General features: G+C 44.8%; 1 protein-coding gene across 1 annotated transcript in view; it reads right to left on the reverse strand.

Moving 5' to 3' along the window:
* Rab3b (RAB3B, member RAS oncogene family) overlaps nucleotides 1–15,291 on the reverse strand; it is a 60,906-nt gene extending 45,615 nt beyond the window's left edge. Inside the window, exons 1-2 of the mRNA XM_021161037.3 lie at nucleotides 15,149–15,291; nucleotides 4,160–4,387 (exon numbers count right to left, since the gene is read on the reverse strand). Of these exons, the coding sequence (XP_021016696.1) occupies nucleotides 4,160–4,387 (228 nt within the window). The 5' untranslated portion in view covers nucleotides 15,149–15,291. The remainder of the gene's footprint in view (nucleotides 1–4,159; nucleotides 4,388–15,148) is intronic.
* Between the last annotated feature and the right edge of the window lie 5,330 nt (nucleotides 15,292–20,621).

Here is a 20,621-nt window from a genome sequence, read left to right on the forward strand (position 1 = left end):
CACTGTGTCCTCCTGAAATTCACATGTTGAAATATTAACTTGAACTGTGGCTATATTTGGAAATGGGACCCCTAAGAATCATGTCCTGAGAGATGTCAAGAACCTTTAATGTCGTTTCTCCTGCACAGCCATGCAGATGAAAGGGCTTAGGGGTACACAGGAGAAACATATCGTTTACCACCCTGCCTATACCCTGATCTTGGACTTCCTGTAGAACCGTGAGAAAACCATTTCTGCTGCTTAAGCCACCTAGTCTATGGTACTTGTTACTGCCTAGTGACTTTTTAATTGTGACAAAACACCATGGCTACCACAACCTATTTTAAAAAGTGTTCAACTTGGGGGTAACCTGGCAAGAGGCAGGCAGACATGGCATGGAGCAGTAGCTGAAGGCTTGCATCTCCATCCACAAGCACAAGGTAGAGAAAGATAAACTGGGAATTCGAGGAGCTCCCAAACCTCCGAGCCTACCCTCATTGACACAGCTTCTCCAATAAGGCCACACTCCCAGATCCTTCACAGTCAGTTCTACCAACTGGGGACCAAGTATTTAAACCTATGAGCCTATGGGGCACAGTCTCATTCAAACCACCACGACTTGCTTTGAAGCCTTATTATTGTCACTAGCATTAGAACTTTATTATAGCCGGGCGTGGTGGCACACGCCTTTAATCCCAGCACTCGGGAGGCAGAGGCAGGCGGATTCCTGAGTTCGAGGCCAGCCTGGTCTACAAAGTGAGTTCCAGGACAGCCAGGGCTATACAGAGAAACCCTGTCTCGAAAAACCAAACCAAACCAAAACAAAACAAAACAAAACTTTATTATAAATAACTCGCAAAAAATGATACAGTAAGATTGATTGTCCAGACCCAAAGTCTATTCATCCCAATGATTTTGATACAATCAGAATAGTCATTTTGAAGCTAATGGATGTTGTAGTTTTACTATCATTTATATTTTTATGTCCTTATCAAACACACAACACAAACACACACACACACACACAACCTAAAAAATCCAAGTTAGAATGAAAACTAGGAAAACAATTAGTTTTATGTCTTTTTTCACGACTCCCATGTTCTTTACGTTTGGATCCTTAAGAAATATCCAATCTACTGGGTGACTTTAATTGTCCCTTTCTTTTATAGCTTGGCCAATATCTATTATTTTAAAAATGGTTTCGCGCCAGGTGTGGTGGCACACACCTTTAATCCCAGCACTTGGGAGGCAGAGGCAGGCAGATTTCTGAGTTTGAGGCCAGCCTGGTCTACAGAGTGAGTTCCAGGACAGCCAGGGCTATACAGAGAAACCCTGTCTCAAAAAAAAAAAAAAAAATGGTTTCGCAATGTGTAACTAATGCATAAAAGTGTGTTTAATGTACACAGTTTTAATGATATAGTTTGTATCCAAACCACAGCTCCTTTATCTCGTTTCCATCTATCCTTCATCTGAAGCCAGGAGTTTTTCTAAGATGAGAATCCATCTTTGTCAAAACCCTTCCATGTTTCCCCCAATGCTTTTCATTATGCTCTCCAAACATATCCATCTAAGGAAGAAAAGTTTAGGTACTGCATACACATATATTATATATGCCAGCTGACCAGCTAATCTTGTCGAATTGGTGAGCTCCAGGTTTAATGAGAGATCCTGTTACAAACACTGAGGGGGCGTGGGGGTGGGGGAGGGGGTGCGATGGAGGAAGAAGCCCAGGCTGGGATTAAAGATCAATGGTAAAGATGCTTACCCTCTGGTGATTCAAGCCTGATGACCTGAGTTTGATTCTCCACACGCAGATGGAGAAACTTGGGGTTGGAGAGGGGGTTCAGATACCACCCTTTCAATAAGACCCACCTAGGATATCAAAACTGCCTCTAAGCCCTGTTCCAGGTACTTATGAAGTTCCTCTTTTGGCCTCCTTAGGAACTGCATTCACAGGAACAAACTCACATAGACATACATAAATACATAAATAAAAATTGTTTTCAACAATTGTTCTGTACTTTACATGTACTAACACACACACACACACACTGGCAGTCATTCACCCACTCACACAAATACAGACATAGTAAAAGTGAAACAACATTTAAATTTTAATATAAACAGTATAAAAGTTTAAAAAAATTAAGCAAAGCAATGAGATTGACTAAGTCGGGTCTTATCTGTCCTCACTGATTTTACCTGGAAACAAGGCTGATAATGAACTTGTGCCAGGAAGTTGGAGACAGATCAGTCAGCCACTTTCTTATAGTCACTGGGGGGTCACTATACTTAGCATAGTCTAATAGGAGGTTTCTTTACAGGACTCTTTAAAAGGCACACACCATTGTGGGGTTTCATTCAGTTAAATCTAAATAGCATAATCGATAAATCGACTTAAGCCAGGCACAGCAAATGCTCTCAATACAGGAATGTGTGAGCGAGCCACTACTGCCAAACCCTTGGAGGGGCAGAAGCCCTCCTGCCTCGAGATTTTTTTAGCTGGAGGATATATGACCATCTGGTATAGGAATCACAAAGGGAAATCCATGCAGATCTACACAGTAAACACTAGTTAAAACAAATGTATTTTGTATTAATAGATTTTAAAAACAAGCACAAGTCTTTTCTTTAGTTCTCCAAGGAGTCGTCAGACATGTACCATGCAGCCAATGGCTAGAGCTGTCCAGGTCTCTCTCATAGTCTTGATCCAGTTTCAAAGTGTTGATCAACACACTCTACATACATGTGCTCTCATGCATTCCTGAGCTGGGGTTGACATCAGATAATACAAATGAAAGCACCCGGCACACAGTACATCCCAACTCATACATCCCAACTCTTACCACAAGGTAGTTAGATCACATCAGCAGTTCTTCAATTCTACCCTGCCTTAAAACCACCTGCTAGCCCAGATTTTTTGGGTCCTACCTCCAGCATTTTGGATTCCTTATGCTTGTGGTAAGGTCAAAGAGTGAATTTCTAATAAATCCCCAAGTGTTGCTAGTGTGGTTGTACCACAATTGAAAAACCCTTTAATCACAACAATCAAGAGGCAGAAAGAGGTAGATCTCCGTAGTAAGTTCAAGGCCAGCCAAAGCTACAAAATGACATCCTGTCTCAAAAAAATGCTATATTCCTCATAACATTCATATATATATATATATGTATATATATATATATATGAAATAATTTTTAAAAAATAGATGTAGAGTCTTCCATTAAGACATATGTACAATATATTATACATTTAATAAGTATAATAGACAATAACACATTATGTGTTTTGAATACTTTCACAAATTTTCAAGATTTCCAAGTGTAGTGCTAAGTTACTGCTAAGTACTCTGACAAGCTTCTGAAATAAGTGTGTATTTTCTTAGTACCATTAGTACATAGCAATAGTAGTTGAGTCTCCAACTTCCAAGACTGCCAGTCCTCCATGTTCCTTTCCTGGACTCTCTCTGTGGTTTCTTCCCACACTCTATCAGTGACCAAGAGAATACTCAAAGGCTATATCACAGACATTGCCATTTCTTTGGTTTCTTAGCTCTCACACTGTGAAAGAACAGCTGTCATACAATGAAGATGCTGAAGTAGCTCTATGAAGATGCTAAGAGAGCCAGATGGGAAGGAGGGGAGGCCTTCTGCCAACAGCCAGCACCAGACATGTGAGTAAGCCACCTTGGAAGTGGATCCTCTCGCACTAGTCCATCCTTCAGCTGCTTGCAATTCAAGCCAATATTTGGCTACACTTCATGAAAAGCTCCAAGCTGCCCCTACCGTTAGACCCACTGCAGCTGTGAGCTGAACAATTATTGCTCTTGGTTTTCACCATGGAGCAATTTGTTATGCAACAATAGATAGTGAATCCATAATGAATATCTATGGTACACATACTGTGTCCCAGAAATGACACTAAGTATTTAGATTATGAGGTCGTAATCCCCTCTGAAGGAAGGGGCGCTCCAGAGGGTTAAATAACTTAGTCATGGTTCCATGGCTTATAAGTAGAAGTAGAATTAGGGTCTATAACCCTCATGTCTGGTTTCTTGGTCACTCCTCTGAAACAGCATTGATATCTGATGCTGTAAGACCCGGAGGTCACAAAGCAGTCCTACCTCCTCGACCTTGTATTGACTAGTTCTATCTCATTCTGCCCATGGTGCCCAGCACTCACCCATATCTGCAGCTTCACACGCTTCTCATGGCGGTAGACTGTCTTCACTTTGAAGTCGATACCCACAGTGCTGACAAAGGCAGGGGTGAAGGTGTCATCAGCATAGCGGAAAAGGAAGGAGGTCTTCCCGACGCTGCTGTTGCCAATGATGAGCAGTTTGAACATGTAGTCAAAGTTCTGGTCGGAGGCATCTTTGATTCCAGTCTTACCATCAGTCACTGAAGCCATCTGTAAGAGAGACCTGTGGTCACTCTGCTGTGACTTAGTGACCTCCTAATGGTTACCTGCCATCGTAGAAGAAATACTACATAAGCAGAACTTCCCCACCTCTGTCCCTGCCCCAGATGTTGTCTCAGGATTGGGGTGGAACCCAGCTCCTCCCATTCATTCTTTCAACAAATATTTACTGAGCAGTTTGTTCTGGGGTGAGCCCTGTGCTGAGCGCCGGGGTGGGGGGGTGGTGTTCAAATATGAATCAGACATGGTGACTGATGTCTAGGTTGCCACAGAAAACAATACAAGAATGGAAAACATGTTTAGCAGAACAGCAGATAGATGACAAGTCGGGTAAGCCCTGGTGTACTCTGGAGACCTGGTGATCACAGAGAGTCTTCTCTGGGGGGTCAAGCTCAGTATTGAACTGTCATTCTCTGTGTATAAAACTTTTTTGGTGCCTCACAGCTCGACAGTTAAAACCTGAACAGTTTTTAGCAGTTCCATCTTCACACACACACACACACACACACACACACACACAAAACTGACTAAACACACAACTCTTTTTAAAAATTGTTTTATTAATTTGCATTCCAAAAATTGCCCCCCTTTGTGGTCCCCCCCCAAGAGTTCTTTACCTCATACTCCCTCCCCTTTGCCTCTGAGAGAATGATCCCCACCCAACCAGTCACCCACTCCCATCTCACTGAGCTTCATGAAACTAAAAAGCTTCTGTAAGGCAAAGGTCACTGTCAATAAGACAAAACAGCAGCCTATAGACTGGGAAAGGATATCCACTAACCCTACATTTGATGAGGGTTAATATCCAAAATATTTAAAGAACTCAACAAGTTAACCTCAAAAAAAAAACCCAAATAACCCAATTAAAAAGTGGGGTACAGAGTTAAACAGAGAATTCTCAACAGAGGAATCTTGAATGGCCAAGAAGCATTTAAAGAAGTTCAACAGAAATGTAAATCAAGCCGGGCGTGGTGGCTCATGCCTTTAATCCCAGCACTCGGGAGGCAGAGGCAGGTGGATTTCTGAGTTCAAGGCCAGCCTGGTCTACAGAGTGAGTTCCAGGACAGCCAGGGCTACACAGAGAAACCCTGTCTCGAAAAACCAAAAAAAAAAAAAAAAAAAAAAAAAAAAAAGAAATGTAAGTCAAAATGACCCTAAGATTCCACCTTACATCAATCAGAATGGCTAAGATCAAAAACTCAAGTGAGAGCACATGCTGGTGAGGATGTGGAGAAAGAGGAACACTCCTCCATTGCCAGAGTGATTGCAAACTGGTATAACCACTCCAGAAATCAATGTGTCAGTTCCTCAGAAATTTGGAATAGTTCTACTTGAAGACCCAGCTATACTGCTCTTGAGCATATACCCAAAAGATGTTCCATTATATTACAATGACATGTTCCTAGTTCTATGTTCATAGTAGCCTTGTATTCATAATATCCAGAAGCTGGAAATAACCCAATGTCCCTTAACTGAAGAATGGATATAGAAAATGTAATTCATTTATACAGTGGAATACTATTCAGCTATTAAAAAACAAGGATATTATGAATTTTTCAGGTAAATAGACCTAAAAGGACATGCATGGTATGTATTCACTGATAAGTAGATATTAGCCCCAAAGTACAGAATACCCATGATACAATTTACAGACTAAGAAGTTCAACAAGTAGGAAGGCCCCAAGTAAAGATGTTTTAATCCCACTTAGAAAGGGAAACTGACTTAGAAAGACTCTGGACCTGGCATCAGCTTTTGCAACCTCAAAGTCTACCTTCAGTGACACACTTCCTCCAATAGGGCCATACCTTCTAATTCTTCTAATCCTTCTAATCCTTTCAAATAGAGCCATTTCCTGGTGACTAAGCATTCAAATATATAAGCCTATAGCTGCCATTCTTATTCAAATCTTCACAGGGATTAAACTCTTGCCAGAATCTGCGGCAGGTTCCTCTACCCTCTGAGACATCTCACCAGCCCTAGTCTTTTTGTTTTCTGAGACAGGCTCTCTGGCCCAGAACTTGAGGCAAACCTCTTTCCTTAGCTTTCCAAGCACTAGGATTAAAAGTGTGAGTAAAATCCAGATCTTTGAGTTGAGTCTTTAGTTGTTTCTTCTACATCTTGGAAGCCTCACGTGCCCTGCCTAGAATCCTTAAGTCTCTCTTCTTGAACATGAGATATGGGCACAGTAGATCATCAGAGTAGGGTGGAATCACCCTATGTGAACCAATGTTCAGATTCTCACTCTTTTGGGGAATTCCTGAGGGTTTTGTTTTGTTTCTTGGTTAAAAAAAAAAAAGGAGGGTCAGTGGCTCAGAGGAAAAGCAATCAATGGCACCCGATGACTTGGGTTTCATCCCTGGAAACCCACGTCATGGAGGAGAGAATTGACTCCCTGAAAGTCGACCTCTGACCTCCACACTTGTGCTCTGGCACACAGCTAAGAGCACAAACACACACAAAATTTTAAATAAATGAATGTAAAAAGAAAGAAGGAGTGAGCCTAGTAGATTTGGCTCCATGAACCTCCTGGATGAACTATAAGGACAAGAAGCCAGTGAATGTGAAAAGATAAAGCTCTCTTAGAGATCAGATATATATGTAAGCCTGTGAACAACCCTTTAGTAAAACTTCTTCCATAATATCACAGCTGGCCTCCTGTGGGCTCCGTGCTCCCAGCTCTCAAGTCTTTATCCAAGATTCATCTTTGAATCAGTCTGCCCCCAGGAAAGGCTCCCTAGGAGAGTGTGGAACATGCCCTGGATAGCATTTACATGGAAGAAGACATTGAGGTCTGAAGAGACAGATGGGCACCACTGGCTACTTAAAGTGTCTCATAAACCTTCACTTTTAGTTTACATATCCTACCTCAAGAGCTGGTGATTCAAACCGGAGAAATGACTCAGGGGTTAAGAGTGCTTGTGTAAATATGAGACATGAGTTTGGATCCCAGCACCCACATAACAAGCTGGGCATGGTCTCATGCATGCCTATAACCCTGATACTACAGTAATGGAGACAGGAGGATCGCTAGGCTTAGCTGCTTGCCAGGCTAGACAGACAAACAGACAGACAGACAGACAGACAGACAGAAAGAAAGAAAGAAAGAAAGAAAGAAAGAAAGAAAGAAAGAAAGAAAGAGAGAGAGAGAAAGAGAGAAAGAGAGAGAGGAGGGAGGGAGGGAGGGAGGGAGGGAGGGAGGAAGGAAGGAAGGAAGGAAGGAAGGAAGGAAGGAAGGAAGAAAGAAAGAAAGAAAGAAAGAAAGAAAGAAAGAAAGAAAGAAAGAAAGAAAGAAAGAAAGAAAGAAAGAGAGAGAGAAAGAGAGAAAGAGAGAGAGGAGGGAGGGAGGGAGGGAGGGAGGGAAGGAGGGAGGAAGGAAGGAAGGAAGGAAGGAAGAAAGAAAGAAAGAAAGAAAGAAAGAAAGAAAGAAAGAAAGAAAGAAAGAAAAGAAAAGAAAAGAAGAAAGGAAGCTAGCTAGCTCTAGGTTCAGTGAACTACACTAGCTCAAAGGGATAAGGTTAGGAGTGGTAGAGAAGAATGCCTGATGCTCTTCTTTGGCCTTTATACACTTACCTGTGCTCATCTCTCTCTCTCTCTCTCTCTCTCTCTCTCTCTCTCTCTCTCTCTCTCTCTCTCTCTCACACACACACACACACACACACACACACACACACCTTATACTCACACACACACATACATAAATAAATAAAAATAAAGCTGTTTTCAAAGTACTCAGCTTTTAAAGTACATTCAAAAGTACTGATACTTTTTAATTCTTCATAAATATTATCTCAATGACATTTATAACTATATCCCAACCTGGGTTATCTGACCAATCCTTTAATGTTGTTATCTTTCTTGCTAGGAAAAGGGGTGTTTTGAGTTTTAGGTGTTTTTTGGTTTGTTGTCTTGTTTGGTTTTTGTTGTTGTTGCTGCTGCTGTTGTTATAGTTTTTGTGGGGTTTTTTGAGACAGGATCCCTGTCCTTGCTTTTTAGGACAGACAGCTCTGGCCGGCCTGGCACTCACAGAGATCCACATGTGCTTCCCAAGTGCTGGGATGACAGGCATATTGCCACCACATTGACTAATTTTGTTTTAAAAGTTGTTATCCTGGTCTTTTAAAAACTAAGTTACATTTATTTCCTTACTGTGTGTTTGGGTGCACAAATCCCGGGCATGCATGAGGAGGTCTGAGGGCCTCTCAGGAATCAGTTCTCTCCTCCTGCGATGTGGACTTCAGATCATTAGGCTTCACCTTCTCCTGCAGAGTCATCTCACCAGCTCTCTTGTCTATCACACAACAGTGCAGTGGAGATTTTTCACATACACCTTTATTCGTTTTATTCATTTTCCTAATTAGTTCCTGGGGATGGAGTCTGACAAATAAAATTTCTAATCAGAGAGCAACTTTACTAAAGCATAGATTGAATTCTTAACTCAATTTCAGGCCCTTTATCGTATTTTATCTTTTAGGTAACTCTGAAAAAGGAAGTTAGGTGGATGGGAATCACTATCCCATTTGAATTAAGGGATTTGAAAGCCTCAAAGCTAAGAGCAAAGGCAGGGTGTGGTACCCTGCAGTGTTAGGGAAGGTCTAAACCTTCTGCTCTAGCCACCCGCTGCATTCCTGAACAAGTCCTATAAATTCTATAAGCCACAGTATTTGCCCTAAAATAGGGAAATATCACCTACTTCATAGAGCCATGGCATAAATAGAATCAACAAACTATATATAAACAGTCTGGTGCTGATTTTTGGTTTGTGGAGGCTATGCAGTATTTATTATTATTTTTATTGACCCCTTTAATTTACCTCCCCTCCCTCCCTCCCTTCCTCCCTCCCTCCTTCCCTCCCTCCCTTTTCCTCTCTTAGTTTTTCAAGATGGCATTTCTCAATGTAGCCCTGGCTGTCCTGGAACTCACTATGTAGATCAGGCTGGCCTCAAACTCACAGAGATGTGTCTGCCCCTGGCCTCCCAAGGGCTGAGATTAAAAGACAGCACCACCATGCCTGGCTTTCAATTCACTTCTGCAGTCAACTCTTTTCCAACTGTCTTCCCAGTCACTTGGGCTCTAGTATTTGGCCTGTTCTACAATGAACTGGCTGCCTCTCCCTCTCATTCAGGGCAGCTCTAGCCATCTCTCACCTGACAACTTGTATAGCAATTCCTTAGGGAATGTTACTTCTTTCAATAAACATTTATCAGACTGCCAATGAAAATTTCTATTACTTTCTATTACATATCCAGTTTAACGCTTTTGAAATATTTTTAAACTATTACATATGTGTAGGTGTGTGACTCTGCTTAAATGTGTGTGCACTACGTAGGTGCAGGAGTTCTTAAGGGCTGGAAGAAGCTGTTGCGTTTCCTAGAACCGAAGTTAAAGGTAGTTGTGAGCCACCCATGGGTACTGGAACCAAACCGGTCATCTGCAAGGGGAGGAGGTGCTTCTAACCTCTGAGCTCTCTCTCCAGCCCCCCACTTTTTTGGGGGGGTAGGGGTAGGATATCACTTTGGAACTCACTATATATAGCTGGTCTTGAACCCATGACACTTCTGCCTCAGTCTCTCAAAGACTCAAATTACAGATAATGTCCCACACATGTCCAGCAACTTTACATTCTTAAGTTGCTAGGATTAAAGGGCTTTTGAAGCTGGGTATGTTGGTACAGGCCTGTAATATTAGCATTTAGGAGATAGAGGCAAGCCGGGCAGTGGTGGCGCAAGCCTTTAATCCCTACGCTAATTCTGGGGAATAATGGGAAGAACTCAATTTTCATTTCATGTTTTAAAGATTTATTTTTGTATTTTGTGTGTATGGGTGTATTTTGTATTTTGCTTGCATGTGTATCTGTGTACTACCTGTGTACAGTACCTACAGAGACCTACAGAGAGGCCAGAAGAGGGTGTTGGATCCTCTGGAAATGGAGTGCCAGGTGGATGGGAGCCACCTGTGAGTGCTAGGACTCAAACCCAGGTCCCCTTCGAGAGCAGCGAGTGCTTAACCACTGAAGAACTTACATTTTAAATGCTGACCTCATCTAAATTTCTGATCTGCCAGCTCCCTCACTTGACAGGTAAGAACCACAGAGGCTCCATAAAGAACAGTGACTTGTCCCAGGCCACATGACAAACCAGTTGGTGACCAGGACATCTGTTACCTCATGTCTCCCAGATTTGGCTGGGCCTAAGAAAAAATAAAACAGTAACAAGTTTCAGGTAAACCAAACAGTGTTCCCAGGATGAAGTGTCAGGCCGCCCGCCACACAGCGTTTGCCTCACTGTCCTGTCAAGTCTGCTTATCTGGACGCAGTACAGCTATCCCGGCGGGTCGAATGAGAACAGAGAGCAGAGTGGAAATGTTCAGATGGAAGTCCCTGAGGGCATCTTCTCAGGTTGGGGGCAGGAGCGACACAGACATCTGGCGGAGAAGCAGAAAGCATCTCAGCAGGCAGCCGCCTGAGGCGGATCTGAGCACAACAGGTCAGGGCACAGTGGTGCGCACACAGAACAGCATCTGTGCGATATGCATCGATCAAACCATCCCTCTCTTTTGTGACAGACACATAAAATGATAACGCTGGGTAGCTCACTGTCTCTGTGACAAGCAATACGGATGAAGGCCCAGAAATCATCTGGGAAGCCATTCGTGGTCCCAGACTTGGGGGGCTGGGAGGTCTCCTCAAAGAGCTGTTGTGAAAAACAAATAACCCCTTCAGTCCTGTGGGCAGCAAGAAATAGGCACCTAAGGAGCTAAGTAGTTAAGAAAGGGGTGAGTGTGGAAAGAGCCCTGAAGTTCAGCAGGAAGAGATCAGCTCTGTGAACGCAGTGGAGAGGGAACGAATCCTGACCATGGATTTAAGTCTGAGAGGCTTGGATTGAGCCCAGCTCTCTCAATAATTAATTATGCAACTATAGGCAAATCATACTCTTAGCCTCAGTTTCCTCTCTATAAAATGATTGAATCGAATCGTTCCCTGGAACAGCTGTTATGACATTAAAGTCAGTATGTAAACGGATGTTTTATAGGATCTGGGGATGTGCTCTGTCTGGGCTCATGTCGTAAGCCCATGGACCTGAGTTCAGTACCCAAATCCAAATAAAAATGCTGACATGGACCTGTAATTTCAATGTGGGTAAGCAGAGAGAGGAAGGTTCTGCAGGGCCTGCCAGTCTAGCTTTAAAAACCTGTTAATTAAAAAAATATTTGTTTTGTGTGTATGTGTGTTAAGTGCACATGTGTTAATGTGCTCATGTGGAAGAGGTCAGAAGACAGCTTACTGGAGTTGGTTCTCTCCTTCCACCATGTATGGCCCAGGGATTGAACTCAGGCCATCAGGCCAAGCAGGCTTAGCTCAGCCATCTTGTTAGCCACATACATATAAGTATATGTATACATATTTTTTTCCAAGCTTCAGGTTTTTTTTTCTATGAAGTCATCTTAAGTGATGGAAATAGTTTGGGGTTTAAAATCAAACAAATTAGATTCAGCTTCCTATTCTATCACATATTTATTAGATAGATAAGGAAACCTACATGGCTCACATAGTTTCCCTCCTTTATAAAATAAACTTTGTTGGGAAGATTGTAGGTAATGTGGGCGATGTTCCTAACATGGCACATAAAACTTAGAAGACATTCAATGAATGTAACTCTGTCTTCCTCGGGGAAACATTTATTAGTGGAGTAAGAAGGGAGGCAGAGGCCATGAAGCCGGCTCAGAAAGGAACGTCTGGAATGGAGTGAGAGTGGAAGGAAGGACTGACTCCTCCAACTTGTCTTCCGACCTCCATGCCTGCACTGTGGCACGTTCACTGCCCACTACACACTGTATATCTACATACACACACACACACACACACACACACATTTTAAAACCCTTGTAAAGGAAGCTGGATGTATGTGTGGATCTTGTTCTATTGTATGCATTCTTCCCCCAAATCACACTTTTACAATTTACTCCTTCTGTAGACCATTCCTGGTTGCCAGCCTACCAGCACCAGGCCGGCCGGGCTCCCTGCTTTCCCAGGGCTCGCAGTCACAAACACTCTCCCAGCAGCTACCATGTATTGAGCACTTGCCAAATGTCGAGCATCCTGCTAGCTGCTTCTGAGACACAATCAAGACTGGATACATGTTGGCTTCCTTCCTTCTGATTGGAAGCAGGGAGTCAAGGATGCCATGACACAGCCACCCCTGCATAGCCACAGTGGCTTCTCTGGAGCAATGCTCTAGAGTTTACAAAACTCTTGTCAGCTCACATAATTCTCCCTGATTCTTACAACCACCGTGCAGTTTCCCACTCAATCCCTAGGCACTGCACACCTACACCACGCCAGGTGCTCTGTGAACGCAGAGATGGAGCAGGGACCTCGGGAGCTCAGTTACTGATGTTTCCTTTCATGTCGCAATCCTTCACCTTTTCCCATGCTATGTCTTCTGACAGAAGCATGTTTTACTCCGTTGCTAGCTAAATCTTTTGTGTCCAAGAGACTTCACTGACCCATCGGCCTTCCTTAAATCCCTCCACTCCCAACACACTAAGGCTTCTGACTCCCACAAGTGGCCTTAACCAACTTCCATGGTCTTCCTCTGTTTTTTTTTCCAAATTTATTTTTATTTTGTGTGGTGTGTGTGTGTGTGGTGTGTGTATATGTGTGTGGTGTGTATGCATGTGTGTGGTGTGTATGCATGTGTGTGTGGTGTGTGTGTGGTGTAGGTGGTGTGTGTGTGTGGTGTGTATGCATGTGGTGTGTGTGTGTGCATGTGTGTGTGGTGTATGTGCATGTGTGTGTGGTATGTATGCATGTGTGGTGTATGTGAGTGTGTCTGTGCATGTGTGTATGAATGTGTGTGTGGTGTGTATGCATGTGTGTGGTGTGTGTGCATGTGTGTGTGGTGTGTATGCATGTGTGTGTGGTGTGTGTGTGGTGTAGGTGGTGTGTGTGTGTGGTGTGTATGCATGTGGTGTGTGTGTGTGCATGTGTGTGTGGTGTGTGTGGTATGTATGCATGTGGTGTGTGTGTGTACATGTGTATGTGGTTGTGTGTGTATGTGTATGCATGTGTGTGTGGTGTATGTGTGGTATAGGAGGTGTGTGTGTATGTGTGTGTGTGTGTGTGTGGTGTATGAACAGAGGCACTTTTACCCTGTGCACATGTGTGCCATTGCAATGCCGAGGCTAATGGAGGGCACTGGGCATCTTCCTCTTTTGCTCCCTTTCTTATTTTTTTATTCCTTTAGACTTAGTTGTTTTTAATGTGTATGAATGTCTTGCCTACATTTCTGTATGTACACACACCACACTAGTGCCTGGTGCCTGTAAGGGTCAGAAGAGGGAGTCAGATTCCTCCCAGAACTGCAGGTAGGATGGTTGTGAACCACATGCTGTTCCTGAGAACTGAACCCTTGTCTACAAGAGCAACAAGTGCTCCTGAATGATGAGCCATCTCTCCAGCCCTGCCTGTTTGTTTGTTTGTTTGTTTGTTTGTTTGTTTGTTTGTTTGTTTGAGACTGTCACATTTCAAGCTCCAGGGGTTCACCATGTCTCTGTTCCTACAACTAGAGTTACAGGCACAGAGATGAGGCCAGCCTCTTCCACACTGAGGATTTGAATCTAGGTCCTCATATCTGCGAAGCAAGCACACTCCTCTTCTGTTTGGGGATGCAGAAGGGGTGTGCTCTATCTGCTTGCACGAGGGTATACACACACACACACACTCATTTATTTCGTTTACAGTCTACAGCTTTTCCTGTGGATTCTGGGAAGGTGGGATGGAGAAACCCACTTCCACTCCACACCTCTTTTGGCTTCTAGAGGCTGTCACCCTGACCTCTCAAAGTCTCTTCCACACTTGATACCAAGATAGAATTGCATGTGGATGAATTTTTCTGTTCACTATTCTCTTCTTGCCCATGGCTCCAGTTGGCATTGTAGTCTTGTCCAGTGTTTTCTGTCCTCATGCTGTCAGGAGCCAAGACTCTGGCTAGTGCCAAGGTTGTACTCAACCCTCACCTCACACCCATCATCCCTGCAATCTCACTCTCCAAGTTCCCTCAAGGTTTCTCTGCTTCCAGCTACAAGACCCTGCTCCATTCCAGCGCCATTTCCTCCATCCTGACCAGAACTTAGGTGTCCCTCGCCCATAAGCAGGGTCAAGACCCACTCCCCTACCTAGTTCCCGTCCCTCTCTGCGGGCAGAGTAGACCCAGCTGGCTCCCCACATTTCCCTTCTTCCAAGCTCGTCCCCTCCAAGCCCCACCGCTATGTCTCCATCCCCTGAGACCCCCTCGTGGGTACCAGCGGGGCTCGGTTCTGCACCCTTTCACTCCCAGCTAACCACACTCACGTCCCGGAAGTTCTCAATCCCACCAGACACCCGTTCCTTCTCTGTGCCCCTTCCTTTCAGCCCTTGCTCTTCTGCTCATCTCAAAGCCCCTCGAGCCCACCCCAGCTCTCCGCCTTCACGCCCCCTTTCGCCTGCCTCCCCTCCATCCTTTCAGCATCCCTCTGCTGCCCTAAGATGTATCCAGCCACCCATCACTTCCTGCAGTAGCTGCTCATCTGCCCCCAGCCCCAATGGTCGCTGCTTCCCGGCGGACCTGTGCGGAGTGCGAGCCAGCACTCCTGCTTTGCTGCGGTGCGGGTCCCTGGCGGCCTCCCGCAGCCCCTCTCTGAGTCCCCTAGGCTGCCTTGCACTCCGTCCCCGGCTCCCAGGCAGTGCGGAGCCGGGTCGGGGCCGCGCCCCTTACCTCAGGTAAGAGCTGGCTCACGGACAGTGCAGCCGGACTGTTGCACCTGGCGATAGTGGGCGAGAGGCAGGCGGGGCGGGTCTCGTTCCCACCTCGGCTACGGAGGGCTGAGGCTCTGGCTGAAGATGGGCTGGGTTCCCGCTGGGTCTAAGCCCCGCCCCTGGGCGGAACCCATGTAAGATCCGCCCCGCCCCTGCGTTCCAGGCAGGTGTTAGGGAACCTACAATTTCTTGGGAGCCTTACACCCTATATATCTGGGTGACTATTATAATCTGCCCACATTCTATAGTCTGCCCCTAGAGGGTGCTCAGAGGGCTTTGGTGATAATGTAGATGATGATGGCGTCAAGTTTTGCTATTTCCAAATGCTTTACTCCATTCTCATAAAGTCTCAACCTGTCCACAAGTGAAAACTGAGCTAGGAAGCTGGCTATCACTGTCTGCCCCACTCATCACCTCTTCATGGTCCTTGTCCTCTGAGACTGGTAATCCCATCTGAACAAATCCAATTCTTCCTCTAAGTTTCTTTTTCTCTGCATAAAGTATCCTGGTTCAGGACTCATGGGACTAATGCAAGAATTCTAATTCCTGCCTTCTTTCCAGCCTCTATACCAGTGACCTGAGTAACCTTTTGAAATGACGTCGACCTTAAGATAACCCTCACTGCTTCCCCATGACCAGCAGTAGCATGGAGTTTGCCAACTGGGGTGGTAAATGTTCTTGTCTGAGCCTTAGCAGGCCCCAGATCTTCCAGGAGTGGTAGGTCACCTTCAAATTCTTATAAGGATTTCACCTTCCATTGTCCTGAGGTCACTGGCCTAACAGTTTGGGTCTGGAGTTATTATTCTTTTCTTTCTTTCTTTTAATGATTTTTTATTTCATGTGCATTGGTATTTTGCCTGAGCGTATGTCTGTGTGAGGGTGTAGGATCCCTGGAACTGGTGTTACAGACAATTGTGAGCTGTCATGTGAGTGCTAGGAATTGAACCCAGGTCCTCTGGAAGACCAGCCAGTGCTCTTACCCACTGAGCCATCGCTCCAGCTCCTCTTTCTTCTTTTCTATAGTCATCCCCACCCCAGGTCATAGAAGTACGAGTCAGGTAACAACTCCAGATTTTTCTCAGTTCCGTTATGATTTGTCTAAGATGTTTCTTTCCAGCCTCTCTGTCTCAGCATCAGAGTCCTAATCCTTACAATGTTCGCTAGAGCTGCTTACCAGCCCCTTTAGTCAGGTTCCCGCTGCCCATTTGACTTTCAGCTTCCCCTGTGCCCTCTCTAGAACCCTGGTTCCACCCTCTGCATCTTTAGAATACTCAGGTTACCTCTTTATCTTTACCGAAATCTTATCCTCCCCGGGGACACTGCTTCCATGGTAGCCCTCTGCAGAAAGGCTCTTCATTTTCTTAACCTCCATGTATGATAACACCAGGAGGTGGACAGCATTGCCACGCCCACCCTCATACAAAGATTTGCTCTCCTTTGCCCACCAGCCATATCACTGCCTATGGCTCCTCCGCACTATTCCTTGTGCTCTGAGGAGTCCCTGGAGTACCAGCCCCTTCACTAGCTGCTGCCCCGCCATCCTTCTGGTGACTTCAGTTACATATGGGGTCTCCTGGCCCTCATCCCTTTGCCTCTGCTTTACATGTTGACTGTGTCATTAACACCTACAGCCACACCTGACCCTCCTACTCACCTAGAACTTCTGGTCTTAAGACCAAACACCCTATGCAGAACTTACTCCCATAAGGCCTAGTTTCCTTTCCTCATTTCAAACTGGGTAACATGAATAACAAGTTGCCCATTCTTCACAGGAACAATGAGATAACATATAAAACAACCCTTTCAAAGCTGGGAAACAATACAAGAACAGATGGAGCTGCTTTCATGTAGCCTCAGGTCTGATGGCTTTCTCCAGCTCTCTCCCCTGAAAGGCCATGTAATATAGAAGAAGGAGCACAGGCTTAGACCCACCAGACTACATTTTTTGTTTTTGTTTTTAGTCCTTGCTCTACCCCTTGCTGGCTGAATGATCATAGGTCTGTTACCTCATTTTTCTGACACATGCACCCATTTCTTATCTTTAGGAAAATCAATAATGAAAACCGTCTCACTGTTGTGAGGAGCAAATGAGAAAATGACACTGGACAGTACTTGATAGAATGCCAGGCACACAGCAGACACTCAATAAATATGAAATACTGTGGTTATTATAACAGAAAAAATGCCATTTTTTTTTATCCACAACTGCCTTCGTAAAAACATGAATCTCAGTGCATAGAAGAGCCTTTTTTTTTTTTTAAATCCTGGGCCTTGATGAAGTTTGGGAAATTGGCTGACCAAACTGCTTTGTTTTAAAAAAAAAAAAAAAGGAGAGAAGAGTTTGGAATTCACTCAGCAAATTAAGAGGAGGTAGGAATAGAGAAGGGAGAGGACAAAGACAGTGATGAGTAAGGAAGTCAGTGGAGTGGCTCAGTGGGTAAAGCACTTGCCCCAAGGTCCTGAGGACATAAGTTCAGATCCCCAGAACCCACCAGACACCATCAGACCAGTCTGTGATCCTAGCACTTCTACACTGAGACAGGAGGTGGAGACAGGAGAATTCCTGGTATATGTAGCCTCAAATAAGAGACCCTGTATCAGGGCTGGGCGTGGTGGCTCACGCCTTTAATCCCAGCAGTTGGGAGGTAGAGGCAAGCGAATTTCTGAGTTCGAGGCCAGCCTGGTCTACAAAGTGAGTTCCAGGAAGCCAGGGCTATACAGAGAAACCCTGTCTTGAAAAACAAAAACAAAAAAAAAGAGACCCTGTATCAAAGTAGGGTAGAAGGTGAGAGCTGACACCCGAGGTTGTCCTCTGACTTCCATGTGTGCATCATAACATGTGCGTGTGTGTGTGTGTGTGTGTGTGTGTGTGTGTGTGTGCGCGCGCGCGCACACACACTTTTTAAAGTCAGCACAAGAGAGCCAGAAGAAGCTCCCCACTGCTCCACCCCCATGCTAGGAAGGTAAACAAGTATACAAATACTGAAACAGCCAAAGGGAGATGCGTAGATTGCCAAGTACAGGATGTGACCCCTCCTGTGACTCTGCAGGCTTTAGGAAGGACTGTCAGACCCAGGTCTGCTTTTTGGAGAGGAGAATGTGAGGACTCTTGAGTGTGGAGGAAGAACAATTGTTCAGCCTGCCCTGATTGAGGAAAAGAAACCAGAGGTGGAGAGAATAATAAGCTCATGGAATTCACAGAAACCTTGTGGGACCATTTAAAATTACAAGATTTATGAAGTGTGAACATGGGTTTCAAGCCCATTGCATTTAGGTCTTAGAGGAACAAAAAGATGATCCTGGCATTCGGGTTTTGGCACTTCTGTCCCTCCCATGCCCCCTCCCCCACCTTATGTCCCTATTCCCTGGTGCTTGACCAACACAGAGAAGAACACACTAAATCAAATTATTTTAGATGATCCAGATGTCCAGATCCAAATGCCCAAGGAAGAATGGGAAGAAAGACAAAATTCTGCCTTTTGCCTTGAATCAAATTGGCTATCAACTATAGTGACAAAAATACATTCATCTTCAATATAACCACAGAAGGTACCTGCTTGCACCCTTGTTTCTAAGGGACACATTTTTGCTCAACTCAGTGTACTGGTGAGCCTACACCACAGTCTGATCCCAGGGAGTCAGCTTGCCTTTATGCACAAGAAAAAACTTAGATTCATTGTGGTTATTCAGTGGGTACCATCTGCATTAAGATTTCTACAAATAAAACTGCCTTAAATAATCTCTTCTAATTGTTAGGGTAGAGAAATTGGTGCTCCAGGGTCTTAGTTTTTACACAAGACATAAAATTGATGCTTTTCATAAAACTAGAGTCACTGCTTAGAGTAGGTAGTTGCATAAGTCCATGCCATTTGGGATGAACACAGAAGTTACTCCAGCCATAATGAGCTGTTCCCCAAATTCAATTGCTTGGAACAGTGATCATTTATTATTTTTCACAGTTCTGTGGGTGGCTGGATGGCCCCTTCCCTGGTGTCATCTGTGCTCTCTTGTAAGATGCATTCAGTTGGAATGTCTGGCTATCGGTGCTGGCTGAAGATAGCCCCACAAGCCATTCCAAGAGGGTAAAGGTAGAAGACATATCCTACAGTTACATCTCGGAAATCTCATCTGCATGTTCAGCTATGAGCTAAACCAAGCCCCGTGCCCAGTCAGATTCAGGAGAATGGAGAAATAAATCCCACCATGATTAGGGTGGAGTCTAAGTCACAGCACACACATGGGGGAGAGAAAGACTGATGGCTTTTACTGCTCTGCATCAGAAGTGGAAGCAGATCTGGGTAACCCCACAAATGAGAATCTCCAGTGCCACCTCTTGGGTTGATCATTCTGCCTTTTCCTCTGCATTTCAGTTTCTCAGTTTGCAAAACTGAATGGCCATGCAAGTCCCTTCTCCCCACCTGTGTCTCCTTAGGAAGTGAGCCTGGCTGAAATGCACAGCAAAGAGTCCTGCCCCATAGCCAGAACACAGCACCGCCATGGGGGCTGGAATGTGAGACACATGCAGAAAATATTTGATAAATAGATATACAAGTGACCAGAACTCAGCCAACACCAGCGGCTCCTCCCTCCTGCCTGCTAGCCCTTCACTTGTGCTGGGTTATTCTCTCAGGACCGTTTCATACCATCCCTTCCTTTCAGTTCCGTGGCTCAGGCCTCTTTATGGGCCTCCTCCCAGCAGAGCTATCAGTGTTGTCCCTACCACATGCCACATGGCAGCGAGGCTTCTTCCTAAGTCCATTTTAGAAAGGCCACTGCCACCCTCCAAATCTCACCTCTTTAAGGGTGGCTCTTCTACCCTTTAGCTTCATTCTGGGCTGTATGCTCCTCATGCCTCTCCCCGGAATGTCATTCACTTCATGAAAATATTTCCTGAGCCCCTTGATACAGTTTTAATCTGAACTATTTCTCATGGATTGATTCAGTGCAGACTTGGTTCCTACGGTGGTGTTATTGGGAGGCAGTGGGAATGTCTTAGTTAGAGTTTCCACTGCTGGGATAAACACCACGACCAAAAGCAAGTTGGGGAGGAAAGGGTTTATCTCATTTATAATTCCACATCATAGTCCGTCACCAAAGGAAGTTTGGGCAGGAACTAAAACAGAAGCCATGGACAGATGCTTGTTTCTTATTCAACCCCAGGATGACCTGCCCAGGGGTGGCACCACCCATAGTGGGTGGGGTGGGCCTCCTACATCAATCATTCATCAAGAAGATGCCTGACAGACTTGTCTAGAGGCCAATCTTATGGAGGCATTTTCTCAGTTGAGATTCCTCTTCCCAAATTACTCTGGCTGGTGTCAAGTTGACTTTAAACTAACCAGCACAGGAGGACCAACCTAGTGGGAAGTCTTTTTTTTTTTTTTTTTTTTTTTGGTTTTTCGAGACAGGGTTTCTCTGTGTAGCCCTGGCTG

This window comes from Mus caroli, unplaced genomic scaffold, assembly GCF_978045245.1.
Source record: "Mus caroli unplaced genomic scaffold, Mus_caroli_1 scaffold_6, whole genome shotgun sequence".
Classification (NCBI taxonomy): Eukaryota; Metazoa; Chordata; class Mammalia; order Rodentia; family Muridae; genus Mus; species Mus caroli.